The sequence below is a fragment of the Hyperoodon ampullatus genome (assembly GCF_949752795.1).
Source record: "Hyperoodon ampullatus genome assembly, chromosome: 6".
Lineage (NCBI taxonomy): Eukaryota > Metazoa > Chordata > Mammalia > Artiodactyla > Ziphiidae > Hyperoodon > Hyperoodon ampullatus.
In genome coordinates this window covers 115,778,370-115,793,445 of record NC_136919.1, presented here as the reverse complement: position 1 = coordinate 115,793,445, position 15,076 = coordinate 115,778,370, and the positions used below count along the sequence as shown (strand labels likewise).

General features: G+C 42.4%; 1 protein-coding gene across 2 annotated transcripts in view; it reads left to right on the top strand.

Annotated features, from left to right (window-relative positions):
* KCTD9 (potassium channel tetramerization domain containing 9) overlaps nt 1-15,076 on the top strand; it is a gene marked incomplete at both ends in the record, with an annotated part of 68,931 nt that overhangs the window by 23,301 nt on the left and 30,554 nt on the right. The window contains 3 exons of one of the 2 annotated variants that reach the window (XM_079707002.1): nt 10,162-10,229; nt 10,318-10,413; nt 11,130-11,279. In XM_079707002.1, the coding sequence (XP_079563128.1) occupies nt 10,162-10,229; nt 10,318-10,413; nt 11,130-11,279 (314 nt within the window). The remainder of the gene's footprint in view (nt 1-10,161; nt 10,230-10,317; nt 10,414-11,129; nt 11,280-15,076) is intronic. The other variant, XM_079707003.1, reaches the window with a different exon arrangement.

Sequence of the window (15,076 nt, the reverse complement as noted above, 5' to 3'; positions counted from 1 at the left end):
CTCTTTGATTTCTTCAGTGATCACTTCATTATTAAGTAGTGTATTGTTTAGCCTCCATGTGTTTGTATTTTTTCAGGTCTTTTCCTGTAATTGGTATCTAGTCTCATAGCACTGTGGTCAGATAAGATACTTGATACGATTTCAGTTTTCTTAAATTTACCAATGCTTGATATGTGACCCAAGATATGTTCTATCCTGGAGAACGTTCCATGAGCACTTGAGAAAAATGTGTATTCTGTTGTTTTTGGATGGAATGTCCTATAAATATCAATTAAGTACATCTTGTTTAATGTATCATTTAAAGCTTGTGTTTCCTTATTTATTTTCATTTTGGATGATCTGTCCATTGGTGAAAGTGTTAAAGTCCTGTACTTTGAATGTGTTACTGTCAATTTCCCCTTTTATGGCTGTTAGTATTTGCCTTATGTACTGAGGTGCTCCTATGTTGGGTGCATAAATATTTACAATTGTTATATCTTCTTCCTGGATTGATCCCTTGATCATTATGTAGTGTCCTTCTTTGTCTCTTCTGTTACTCTTTATTTTAAAGTCTATTTTGTCTGATATGAGAATTGCTACTCCAGCTTTCTTTTGGTTTCCATTTGCATGGAATATCTTTTTCCATCCCCTTACTTTCAGTCTGTATGTGTCTCTAGGTCTGAAGTGGGTCTCTTGTAGACAGCATATATATACTTCTTGTTTTTGTATCCATTCAGCCAATCTGTGTCTTTTGGTGGGAGCATTTAGTCCATTTACATTTCAGGTAATTAGTGATATGTATGTTCCTATTCCCATTTTCTTAACTGTTTTGGGATCGTTATTGTAGGTCTTTTCCTTCTGTTGTGTTTCTTGCCTTGAGAAGTTCCTTTAGCATTTGTTGTAAAGCTGGTTTGGTGGTGCTGAACTCTCAGCTTTTGCTTGTCTGTAAAGGTTTTAATTTCTCCATCAAATCTGAATGAGATCCTTGCTGGGTAGAGTAATCTTGGTTGCAGGTTTTTCTCCTTCATCACTTTAAGTATGTCCTGCCAGTCCCTTCTGGCTTGCAGAGTTTCTGCTGAAAGATCAGCTGTTAACCTTATGGTGATTCCCTTGTGTGTTATTTGTTGTTTTTCCCTTGCTGCTTTTAATATGTTTTCTTTGTATTTAATTTTTGACAGTTTGATTAATATGTGTCTTGGTATATATTTCTCCTTGGATTTATCCTGTATGGGACTCTCTGTGCTTCCTGGACTTGATTAACTATTTCCTTTCCCATATTAGGGAAGTTTTCAACTATAATCTCTTCAAATATTTTCTTAGTCCCTTTCTTTTTCTCTTCTTCTGGAACCCCTATAATTCGAATGTTGGTGCGTTTAATGTTGTCCCAGAGGTCTCTGAGACTGTCCTCAGTTCTTTTCATTCTTTTTTCTTTATTCTGCTCTGCAGTAGTTATTTCCACTACTTTATCTTCCAGGTCACTTATCTGTTCTTCTGCCTCAGTTATTCTGCTATTGATCCCATCTAGAGTATTTTTAATTTCATTTATTGTGTTGTTCATCGTTGCTTGTTTCATCTTTAGTTCTTCTGGGTCCTTATTGAATTTTTCCTGCATTTTGTCTATTCTATTTCCAAGTTTATGGATCATCTTTACTGTCATTATTCTGAATTCTTTTTCAGGTAGACTGCCTATTTCCTCCTCATTTGTTAGGTCTGGTGGGTTTTTATCTTGCTCCTTCACCTGCTGTGTGTTTTTCTGTCTTCTCATTTTGCTTATCTTACTGTGTTTGGGGTCTCCTTTTTCAGGCTGCAGGTTCGTAGTTCCCGTTGTTTTTGGTGTCTGTCCCCAGTGGCTAAGGTTGGTTCTGTGGGTTGTATAGGTAGGCTTCCTGGTGGACGGGACTAGTGCCTGTGTTCTGGTGTATGAGGCTGGATCTTGTCTTTCTGGTGGGCAGGTCCACGTCTGGTGGTGTGTTTTGGGTTGTCTTTGGACTTATTATGATTTTAGGCTGTGTCTCTGCTAATGGCTGGGGTTGTGTTCCTGTCTTGCTAGTTGTTTGGCATAGGGTGTCCAGCACTGTAGCTTGCTGGTCGTTGAGTGAAGCTGGGTGCTGGTGTTGAGATGGAGATCTCCGGGAGATTTTTGCCCTTTGATATTATGTGGAGCTGGGAAGTCTCTTGTGGACTAGTGTCCTGAAGTTGGCTCCCTCACCAAAGAGGCACAGCAGTGACTCCTGGCTGCAGCACAAAGAGCCTTTCATCCACATGGCTCAGAAGAAAAGGGAGAAAAAGTAGAAAGAAATAATTAGTAGGAGAGAGAGAGAGAGAGGGAGGGAGGGAGGGAGACGGAGAGGGAGGGAGAGGGAGAGAGAGAGAGAAAGAGAGAAAGAAAGGAAGGAGGGAGGGAGGGAAGGAAGGAAGAAAAGAAAGAAAGAAGATAAAGTAATATAAAGTAAGATAAAATAAAGTTATTAAAATAAAAATTAATTATTAAGGAAAAAAACGGATGGATAGACCCCTAGGAGAAATGGTGGAAGCAAAGCTATACAGACAAAATCTCACACAGAAGCATACACATACAGACTCACAAAAAGAGGAAAAGGGGAAAAAATCATAGATCTTGCTCTCAAAGTCCACCTCTTCAATTTGGGATGATTCGTTGTCTATTCATGTATTCCACACATGCAGGGTACATCAAGTTGATTGTGGAGCTTTAATCCGCTGCTTCTGAGCCTGCTGGGAGAGATTTCCCTTTCTCTTCTTTGTTCTCACAGCTCCCGGGTCTCAGTTTTGGATTTGGCCCCACCTCTGTGTGTAGGTCGCCGGAGGTCGTCTGTTCTTCACTCAGACAGGACGGGGTTAAAGGAGCAGCTGCTGCGGGGACTCTGGCTCACTGAAGCCAGGGGGAGGGAAGGGTACGGAGTGCGGGGCGAGCCTGTGGCGGCAGAGGCCGGCGTGACGTTGCACCAGCCTGAGGCTCGCCGTACGTTCTCCCGGGGAAGTTGTCCCTGTATCCCGGGACCCTGGCAGTGGCGGGCTGCACTGGCTCCCCGGAAGGGGGATGTGGATAGTGACTTGTGCTCGCACACAGGCTTCTTGGTAGCGGCAGCAGCAGCCTTAGCGTCTTATGCCCAACTCTGGGGTCCGCACTTTTAGCCGCGGCTCGCACCCATCTCTGGAGCTCCTTTAAGCACCGCTCTTAATCCCCTCTTCTCGTGCACCAGGAAACAAAGAGGGAAGAAAAAGTCTCCTGCCTCTTCGGCAGGTCCAGACTTTTCCCCAGACTCCCTCCCGGCTAGCCATGGCGCACTAACCCCCTGCAGGCTGTGTTCACACCGCCAACCCCAGTCCTCTCCCTGTGCTCCGACTGAAGCCCGAGACTCAGCTTCCAGCCCCGCCCGCCCCGGCGGGGGAGCAGACAAGCCTCTCGGGCTGGCGAGTGCTGGTCGGCCCCGATCCTCTGTGCGGGAATCTCTTCACTTTGCCCTCCGCATCCCTGTGGCTGTGCTGTCCTCCGCGGCCCCGAAGCTCCCCCCTCCGCCACCCGCAGTCTCCGCCCGCGAAGGGGCTCCTAGTGTGTGGAAACCTTTCCTCCTTCACGGCTCCCTCCCACTGGTGCAGGTACCGTCCCTATCCTTTTGTCTCTGTTTATTCTTTTTCTTTTGCCCTACCCAGGTACATGGGGAGTTTCTTGCCTTTTGGGAGGTCTGAGGTCTTCTGCCAGCGTTCAGTAGGTGTTCTGTAGGAGTTGTTCTATGTGTAGATGTATTTCTGATGTATCTGTGGAGAGGAAGGTGATCTCCGCGTCTTACTCTTCCGCCATCTTCCCCTCGTTCTCCATCTCTAGCTAAACATTTCTTGTATTTTCTCAATGTGTGCCTCCAACTCTATTTCCGAGATTCTGGATCATCTTTACTATCATTACTGTGAATTCTTTTTGAGGTAGGTTGCATATTTCCTCTTCATTTATTTGGTCTTGTAGGTTTTTACCTTGCTTCTTCATCTGTGACATAATTTTTTGTCAACTCATTTTGTTTCTTTGGGTTTTTTTGATGGGTGCGATTGTGTTCCCGTCTTACTGGTTGTTTGGCCTGAGGCTTCCAGCACTGGCATTTGTAGGCTGTTGGGTAGAGCTGAGTCTTCGTCCTGAGATGAGGACCTCTGGGAGACCTCACTCCTATGAATATTCCCTGGGGTCTGAGGTTCTCTGTTAGTCCAGTGGTTCAGACTCGGAGCTCCCACTACAGGAACTCTGGCCCGACCCCCAGCTCGTGAACCAAGATCTTGCAAGCCGTGTGAGGCGCCCAAAAGACAAAAGAAAAAAAGGAGCAGAACAGTAAGAAAGAGTAAATAACAAGATTAGAAAACTAACAGCCATCTTAGAAAGAATTAAAAAATAAAGGGGCTTCCCTGGTGGCACAGTGGTTGAGAGTCCGCCTGCCGATGCAGGGGACACGAGTTCGTGCCCCAGTCCGGGAAGATCCCACATGCCGCGGAACTACTGGGCCTGTGAGCCATGGCTGCTGAGCCTGTGCGTCCGGAGCCTGTGCTCCGCCACGGGAGAGGCCATAACAGTGAGAGGCCCGCGTACCTCAAAAAAAAAAATTTTTTTTAATAAGTAAAAAATAAAAAAATAAAAATATAGATGAAACAACAACTGGAAGGTAAAACAGAACCACAGTTGTAATAAAGAGGGAGGGAGAAGAAAGCCAGAAAAGGCCTTGGCTGTGGAGGGTGGGGCTTAGGTAGGGGTGGGGATTAGGTGTTGGATGGGGCCTATGCTTAGGACCCACAGGGCCACAAAAGGCCCTGGGGCAGGGTCTTAGACTCAACACAGCAGGAGGGGCCCAGGAGTGCCTCTGGCCCTGGAGGGCAGATGACCAGGTCCAGGACCCCAGCATGCTCACTGATCCCAAGTGGGCGGGAGAAGTCCCAGAGGGCCCCTCCCCATTGGCCTCTCTTCTTCGCCCTCCCATGTTCACAGCACCCACGTGGCTAGAGGTGGCTCCAGAAGGCAAGGGACCAAACCCGGAAGCCCAACAGGCTTCCTAGAGCTGAGTGGGCAGGGGAAACGCCTGGGTTGCTTTCCCTGATCCTCTGGCCCCGGAACGTCCCCTCATCCTGTCCGCCTCTCCTCCCCTTCCCACCTCCTCCCTCCCTCCTACGCTCCCAGGACCAGCGTGGCGCAGCGGGGGCCTCGCAGGGTGGGGGACCTGACGTGGGACCCCAGCAGGTCTCCTGGGCTGAGTGGTCTGGGGAAACACCCGCCACACCTCCCCGATCCTCCAGTCCTTGAGGGTTCCCCCCACCACTGTCCACCTCTCCTCTTTCCCCCTTCTCCCTCCCATGCTCCTAGGACCCGTGAGGCCAGAGGGGGCCCGGGAGAGAAGGGGGCCCAGGAAAATGGAGGACCAGGCCCGACAGCCCAGTAGGCTTTCCAGGCACAAGTGAGTAGGTGAAACAACCTCCGTGCCTCCCCTGGTCCTCCTATCACAGAGGGCCCCTCCCCCATCCGTCTCTCCCCTTCACCAGCCCCACCTCCCTCCTACGCCCCTAGAAACAACATGGCCCAGAGGGGGCTTTGGAGGGTCGAGGACCCAGCCCGGGAGCCCTGCACGCTTCCTGGCCAATTGGGCAGGGGAAACACCTGCTTCTCCGAGCCCCTGAGGGTCCCTCCAGGCGTGGGAACCCCTCCTCCGCCTTCCCAGTCACCCCTCAGGGGCGCCGGTCCTGTCCGGCCTCCACTTCTCCTCCCCCCTCATTCCCACCATGTCCTACCCGGTCACTCGGGGGTTCCTCCTGTCTCCTTGGGCATTGAGGTTCCCCACCAGCATCTGGCAGGCGCCTTAGTTGTGGGGAGACGTGAACTCTGCCTCCTGCCCCACTGCCATCTTCTGTAGGCTCTTGTTTTTTCAATCCACTCTGCCACTTTGTGTCTTTTGATTGGAGCATCTAGTCCATTGACATTTAAGGTAACTTGATAGATAAGTATTGCTATTGTAGAGCTTGTTTCCCAGTTGATTTTTGTATTCTTTGTTCCTTTTTCTTCTTTTTCCTTTCATCGTTTGATGATTTCCTTTTGTATTATGCTTGTGTTCTCTTCCTTTTGTTTTTGTGCATCTATTGTATGTCTTTGATGTGGGGTCACCCTGTTTTTCAGGTATGTTAACCCCTTCCTATATGTACTTGCTTTAGAATCTATAGTGGTATAACCTCAAACACATTCTAAAAGATAACCTACATTGTCTTACTCTCTTCCCCCATTTTTTATGATTTTGATGTCCTCTTTTACATCTTCATGTTTCTCCTTTTGGTGTTCATTGTGGTTATCATCACTTTCACAAAAAAATTATTTTATTATTTTTTAAAAATCTGCATCCTGGCTTATTTATGTGATTTACTTTCCAATTGTGATTTTCTCTTTCCTGTAGATTCTTACTTCTTTTCTACTTAGAAAAGACCTTTCAATATTTATTTTAGAGATAGATTTAGTATTGCTCTATTCCTTTAGTTTTTGCTTGTCTGAGAAATTCTTTCTCTCTCCTTCTATTCTAAGTGTTGATCTAGCTGGGTAGAGTATCCTAGGTTGCAGATTTTTCCCTTTAAGTACTTTGAATGTATCTTGCAGCTCGTTTGTGGCCTGCAACATTGCTGTAAAGAAATCAGCTGATAGCCTTATGGGGGGGGTTCCCTTGTAATTATCCCTTTGTTTTTTCTCTTGCTGCCTTTAGAATCCTCTCTTTAACTTTTACCATTTTAATTATAGTATATCTTGGTATAGATCTGTTTGGGTTCATCTTGTTTGTAACCCTCTGTACTTCCTATACTTATGTATCTGTTTCCTTCTTTAAGTTTGGGATGTTTTCAGCCATAATTTCTTCAAATACATTTTCAATTCCCTTTTCTCTTTCTTCTCCTTCTGGGATGCCTGTTATGTGTAGATTGGTACACTTTACATTATCCCATAGGTCTTTTAAATTGCTTTCAATTTTTTTTTTTTTCCATTTGGCTTTCTGTCTGCTGTTCTGACTGGGGGATTTCCATTGTTCCGTCTTCCACATCACTTATTTATTCTTCTGCATTATTCAACCTGTTATTCATTGCCTTTAGTTCAGCTTTCATCTCGGCGAATGAGTTTTCTCATTTTCCTTGGCTCCTCTTTACACTTTCTCGTTCCTTTTTACAGTAATCTACGTTTGCATTGATAACCTTTCTTAGTTCCTTCAATATTTTCTTTATGTTTTTTTTTAACTCAATGTCTGTTAGACTGAGCAGATCTGTTTCATTGTTTGTTCTTTCCGGGGAATTCTCTTGATGTTTTCTGGGAGTGGTCTCTCTGCTTCTTCATTTTACTTATATTTCTCTTACTCTATAAGTTTACGACAAACAATTATCTACTGTGGTCTTGGAGGGCTATTAGTATGTGGAAGTGTCCCTGTGTAGCTTGTGTGGGTTTATCATTTTTGGTGCAAGGTCTGTTTTCCGGATGTATACCTGCCACCTCTTTCCTCAGTGTGTGCTGGCCATTATCCCCTTGATAGAGGGTGTGACTGATGTTGTGGTGACCAAAGGCTACACTGGATGTTGAGTGGGGCCTCCTCTTGGCTCTGTGGTTGTCACAGCCCTCTCAGTGGCAGGGTCTGCTCCCTAGTTACTGCAGTAGAAGCCCCCAGATCTGTTTCTGAGCTGTGGTGTGAGGTAGTTGGGATTGGAGTATGCCCAGGGAGAGGAGCCCCTGAGTATTCCTCCTCCAGAGCTCTCCACCAGGGAGTGCGTTCTGTGCTGTCACCCGTCACCCATTGTGTGGGCTCACAAAGTACACTGTTGTTGGCACTGTGCTCGGTCCCGCCTCAACCGTGAGAATGCAGGCAGTAAGCCCTGGTGTCCCTCAGGCGCTGTGTTCACAAAGTCACCAGCATAGGTCTGTTGGCAATGATCCACTGAAGTGAGGTAGCAAGACCACAGTAGTCACACACCTGAACCTGCTGTTGGAGCTATTGAAGCAGCACAGACTCCAGCCCAGCCTCTGCATGCATGCACCCACAAACCACATAGCTGCTAAGGCCAGACTGGTCCCAGCCACGGGAGCACCCATTTTCCACTTGGATGTCCTGCAGGCGCTGAGTATACAAAGCCAGTGGCTGTGGGGTAGATCTGCACAGCAGTGGGCAGAGGGCTCAGATTTCAGCCCCGCCTCTGCATGTGGGCAGCCCGCTGGCATGCTCCCAGAGCTCCTACAGGTAGCGCTGAATCAGCTGAAAGCGTGTGGAGAAAGAGGCTGCTATGGCAGGCCTGTCCCTCCCTTCCACGCTCCTTAACAAAAGGGCTTTGCTTCTATGGTGGGCCTGGGCTTCTTCTACATACACCCCTGGTTGCAGCCCATACCATGCTCCAGCCCCTTCAGGCTTTCTCTGAGCAGCCAACCCTGGTCCTCTCCCTGGGTCTGTCCTCTGAAACCCAAGTTTCAGAACTGAGCTCCCGCCCACACCAGCAGTTGCACATCTCAGGCTGGGGAGCACAGGGCAGTGACCCAGACCATCTGTGCAGGTCTCTTTCTGATCTGCCTGCCATAAACTGGCTGCTGCACTTGCTTTGAGCCTCTAAAGCTCCATTTCTGTCCTGGCTGATCTCCCCACCTGTGAAGAGGCTTTCCAGGTTGTGGGAAACTTTTCTCTTTCACAACTCCCTCCCAGATGTGCAAGTCCCATCCCAATGCCTTTTTTTTTTTTTTATTCTTATACTACCTGGTTATGAGGAGATCTTTCATGCGATTTCGGGTGTTTGAGATATTCTGCCAGCATTCAGAGGGTATTCTGTGAGAAATATTCCAGATGTAGATGTATATTTGATGTATTTGTGGGAGGAGGTGAGCTCCACATCCTTCTCTTCTGCCATCTTGTGTGAGCCCCCTGGAAATCCTTTATTTAAAATTGATTCTCCTATAAGAAAGGTTTCTGAATTATACTGCTGACTTTTGTTTTGAAGCTCTCTTACATTTATACACTTCTGTAATATTCTGATTCAGTAACTAAAAGATCTCTGACAAACTGATTCAGATCTGCTTCATTCACAAACTCAAGGGGCTTCCCTGGTGGCGCAGTGGTTAGGAATCCACCTGCCAATTCAGGGGACACAGGTTCGAGCCCTGGTCCAGGAAGATCCCACATGCTGCGGAGCATCGAAGCCCATGCGCCACAACTACTGAGGCTGCACTCTACAGCCTGCAAACCACAACTATTGAAGCCCACGTGCCTAGAGCCTGTGCTCCACAACAAGAGAAGCCACCGCAATGAGAAGTCCATGCACCACAACAAAGAGTAACCCCCACTCGTAGCAACTAGAGAAAGCCCGCACACAGCAACAAAGATCCATCACAGCCAAAAATAAATAAATTAAATAAATTTATCTAAAAAAAAAAAAAAAAGTACTGTGGTACTGTGACTGTGTTAAATATATTAAAAAAAAAAAAGTCAATGAAGGCCTTCCATGGTGGAGCAGTGGTTAAGAACCTGCCTGCCAATGCAGGGGACACGGGTTTGAGCCCTGGGCCAGGAAGATCCCACATGCCACGGAGCAACTAAGCCTGTGTGCCACAACTACTGAGCCCATGTGCCACAACTACTGAGCACTCTTAGAGCCCATGCTCCACAACAAGAGACACCACTGCAGTGAGAAGCCAGCATATTGCAACGAAGAGTAGTCCCTGCTCACCGCAACTAGAGGAAGCCTGCACGCAGCAACGAAAACCCAATGCAGCCAAAAATAAATAAATTTTTTTTAAAAAGTCAATGAAATGTTAAGATTAGGTGAACTAATCATTTATTATTGGGCTTACAAATCACTATGTCAGTTATTTTAGGAATGTGTGATGTTAGGATTTTTTTGACTGTGGCTTATTTAATTTTCAGAAATAATTTTGTAATATGGAAAGCTTTCATTCTAATTCATGAGTCTTTTACTGTATGTAAACTATTTAGAAAAACTTTGTTTACAAATATTTTAAAATATTCTATATATACATATATATGTTCTAAACATTAGTTATTTTTCTTCTATACTGATGGATAGCCTACTTGTATTTCACTTCTGTTGTGAGAATTTAACTTTATAGAATTTTTTTATAAATGATTCTATAAATATTAAAATGAATAGTCTATAAAAGTCAAATTGTTTTTATTATGATAGGTGTGTTAGAAGAAGCAAGATTTTTTGGTATTGACTCATTGATTGAACACCTAGAAGTGGCAATAAAGGTAAGGCTCTTTTTACATTAGCCAAGTATTACATGTATTGTAGCTATCTCCCAAAATGCTCCACTGATCTGTCAATATGCTTTTCAAGAATTCTCAACCACCAGAAGATCATTCACCAATATCTCGAAAGGAATTTGTCCGATTTCTGCTAGCCACTCCAACCAAATCAGAATTGCGTTGCCAGGTAATTAAAGCAGACTTTTACATGAGTTATTCTTGTAGGAAAATCTGTGAGTAAAGTTTTAAATTCTTCTGGGAATTTTTTTCTTGCCTTATTTTCTTTCTTCATGCAAGATATATTTTAATTATGGGTCATAGCATTGATTTAGTCCCAAAATGGTTAGACAGAAAAAGAGATGTAATAATCTTTTTTATTGTCTAATTATGCCTCATGCAGCAGTTTTTGAGTAATGCATAGGAATTGCATCAATAAAAATAAAAAGTTAATTGTACAGTTGTTATGTATGGTTAATCAGTGGAAGATACTTTTACTTATATGTATTATAGCACTAATGATTTTAAAAACCACAATACTCACTTTAAAAAAAATGAAACGATCTTGAATTATTGAATTAATAAAATAATTTAAGTACAATCAGGTTTAATAAAAAAATAATACTTATCAACAGGTATGTGGCCAGCAGAGATCTCTCTTTAGAAACTTCACATAAATGAGGCATAGCCAGGATGCATTCTAATGTTATATGTAAGTTGAGTTCCGTTAAGAACCCATTAAGGACACTAATTTTATATATCTAAGTTCGATTTGATCATGTTTTGTAACGAACTCCAAATGACGGAACTGCCAATTACTTCTAAAAAACATGGTGGTTAGCTATTGTAATTGAATATACAACAGATGGTTTAAATATTGTGACAGTTTGTGTTTTTTAATTTTAGGGTTTAAACTTCAGTGGTGCTGATCTTTCTCGTTTGGACCTTCGATACATTAACTTCAAAATGGCCAATTTAAGCCGCTGCAATCTTGCCCACGCTAATCTCTGCTGTGCAAATCTTGAACGAGCTGATCTCTCTGGATCAGTGCTTGACGTAAGAATCATTTTTGGTTACAAAATAAAATTAAATTTTTAGTCTGTTGAACACTCAGAGCAGAAATTATATCTGTCCCTTACTGGAGCTTTTACTTGAAAACAGATAATTTACTAAGTTGACGATAAAACTGAAGGTTCTGAAAGTGAAATGGGTTGGTTTTGCAACTTTGGTATCCTTTATTAAACATAGGTCTGAAAAGTATAGCAACTAATAAGAAATGAAATCTTGAAATTAGATCCTGATCTCCTCAACACTCTATTTATCAGGACTTCTATTTTCAATGAATTAATAGGGTAAAGCTGGAAAGTATCTTTGAATTTTTCTATTCAGGTTCATTTCTGGAATAGGAAAATGTTATTGCTCCAGGGGATAAGTGGCAGTTTTTTGGGGGGTTTTTTTGTGGCAGTTATTTTTAAATAAACATGGTATACAGCAATCTGTGTAAGTTAGCATCTCAGTGGCTGTCTCCCTCTACCTATATTCATATGTGTTTACATATATGTATGTGTATATATGTGTGTGTGTACATATGTATATGCATGTATTTGTGTAGCAGTTACCTGTGTTAATTTGAGCTTAGAGGATATATGTAAAACCAGCCGTGAAATCTAATTTCTAAGAACTTTCAGTTCCTTAATATCAAGGACCATGTCTGTGTGCCTTTTGAGTTAATAACACCTAATATACTACCTTGCCTTTAGTAGTCACTGAATAAATGTTTATTGAATTTTATAATGTTGGCTTTATTCCTTAGCTGCAGTGTATTTTTCCATGAAACTTGGATCTAATAACAAAATATGCCAACACATTTCCTTGTTCCATCTTATGATGAAGGATCAAATAAATAGCAAAATAAGCAAAACACTAACAGTAAAAAGGAAAAATCTGAAGGACCTAATTTTTTTTTTTTTTTTTTTTTTTGTGGTACGCGGGCCTCTCACCGTTGTGGCCTCTCCCGCTGCAGAGCACAGGCTCCAGACGCGCAGGCTCAGCAGCCATGGCTCACGGGCCCAGCCACTCCGCGGCATGTGGGATCTTCCCAGGCTGGGGCACGAACCCGTGTCCCCTGCATTGGCAGGCGGACTCTCAACCACTGCGCCACCAGGGAAGCCCATAAAGGACCTAATTTTTAAATAGTGAAATACTGAGAGGCAGCTTGGTTGGTTTCTGTTAAGGAATGAAAAAAAAAAAAGATAAGACAGATTGGATCATTGAATACAACTGGTTTTGAGTTCTATTTAATTATAGCATTACTGTGAGCCTGAAACATAATTTTCTTATCTTTAAATGCTTGTTCTACCCACATTGTATAATTGATGTGAAGGCCAATATGTATATATAATATACATGTGTATATATTATATATATAATTTTTTTATTGATGTGTAGTTGATTTACAATATGTTAGTTTCAGGTGTACAGCACAGTGATTCAGTTACATGTGTGTGTGTGTGTGTGTATACATATATACATATGTACATATATATAGTCTTTTTCAGATTCTCTTCCCTTATAGGTTATTACAAAATATTGAGTATAATTCCCTCTGCTATACAGTAGGTCCTCGTTGGTTATCTATTTTACATATAGTAATATGTATATGTTAATCCCAACCTCCTAATTTATCCCTCTTCCTATCCCCTTTTCCCCCATTTGGTAACCACACATTTTTTTTCCTATGTCTGTGAGTCTCCTCCTGTTCTGGAAACAAGTTCACTTGTATCTTTATGTTTTTTTAGATTCCACATATAAGCAATATCATATATTTATCTCTCTTTGTCTGGCTTACTTCACTTAGTATGATAATCTCTAGGTTCACCTATATTGCTGCAAATGGAATTATTTCACTCCTTTTTATGGCTGAATAATATTCCCTTGTGTATATATATACCACATGTTCTTTATCCATTAATCTGTCCATGGACATTTAGTTTGCTTCCATGTCTTGGCTGTTGTAAATAGTGCTGCAGTTAACATTGGGGTGCATGTGTCTTTTCAAATTATGGTTTTCTCCGGATACATGCCCAGGAGTGGGATTGCTGGATGATATGGTCGCTCTCTTTTTAGTTTTTTAAGAAGCCTCCATACTGTTCTCCATAGTTGCTGTACCAATTTCCATTCCCACCAACAGTGTAGGAGGGTTCCTTTTCCTAACCCCTCTCCAACATTTATTATTTGTAGACTTTTCGATAACGTCCATTCTGACCAGTGTGAGGTGATATTTCATTGTAGTTTTGATTTGCATTTCTCTAATAATTAGCAGTGTTGAGCATCTTTTCATGTGCTTTTTGGCCATCTGTATGTCTTCTTTGGGGAAATGTCTGTTTAGATCTTCTGCCCAGTTTTTGATTGCATTGTTTGTTTTGTTGATATTGAGCCACAAGAGCTGTTTGTATATTTTGAAGATTAATCCCTTGTCAGTTGCATCGTTTGCAAATATTTTCTCCCATTCTGTAGATTGTCTTTTTGTTTTGTTTATGGTTTCCTTTGCTGTGCAGAAGCTTTTAAGTTTAATTAGTTCCCATTTGTTTATTTTTGTTTTTATTTTCATCACTCTAGGAGAAAAATCTAAAAAGATACTGCTGCAATTTATGTCAAAGAGTGTTCTGCCTATATTTTCCTCTAGGTTTTATAGTATCCGGTACTACATTTAGGTCTTTAATCCATTTTGAGTTTTTTGTTTGTTTGTTTTTGTTGTTTCTTTTTTTGGCCACACCACGTGGCCTGAGGGATCTTAGTTCCCAGACCAGGGATCAAACCCATGCCCCCTGCAATGGAAGCATGGAGTCTTAATCACTGGGTACCCAGGGAAGTCTTGAGTTTATTTTTGTGTATGGTGTTAGAGAATGTTCTAATTTCATTCTGTTTCATCTAGCTTTCCCGGTTTCCCAGCATCACATGGTAAAGAGACTGTCTTTTCTCCACTGTATATTCTTGCACCTTTGTCATAGATTAATTGACCGTAGGTGTGTAGGTTTATTTCTGGGCTTTCTATACTGTTCCACTGATCTATAGTTCTGTTTTTGTGCTATATAGTAACCTGTTTTGGTTACTATAGCTTTGTGTTATAGTCTGAAGTCAGGGAGCCTGATTCCTCCCATCTCCAGTTTTCTTTCTCAAGATTGCTTTGGCTATTCGGGGTCTTTCGTGTTTCCATACAAATTAAAAATTTTTTTTGTTCTAGTTCTATGAAAAATGGCATTGGTAATTTGACAGGGATTGCATTGAATCTGTAGATTGCCTTCGGTAGTATGGTCATCTTGACAATATTGATTCTTCCAATTCAAGAACACGGTATATCTTTCCATTTGTTTGTATCATCTTCGATTTCTTTCATTCGCATCTTATAGTTTTGGGAGTACAGGTCTTTTACCTCCTAAGGTAAATTTATTCCTAGGTATTTTATTCTTTTTGATGCAGTGGTAAATGGGATTGTTTCCTTAATTTTTCCCTGTGATCTTTCATTGTTAATGTGTAGAAATGCAACAGGTTTCTGTGTATTAATTTTGTATCCTGCAACTTAACCAAATTCATTGAAGAGCTCTAGCAGTTTTCTGGTAGCTTCTTTAGGATTTTCTATGTATAGTATCATATCATCTGCAGACAGTGATAGTTTTACTTCTTCTTTTTCAATTTGGATTTCTTTTTTTTTTTTTCTTTTTCTTCTCTGATTCCTGTGGCTAGAATTTCAAAACTGTTTTGAATAAAAGTGGTGAGAATGGATATCCTTGTCCTGTTCCTGATCTTAAAGGAAGTGCTTTCAGCTTTTCACCATTGAGTATGATGTTAGCTGT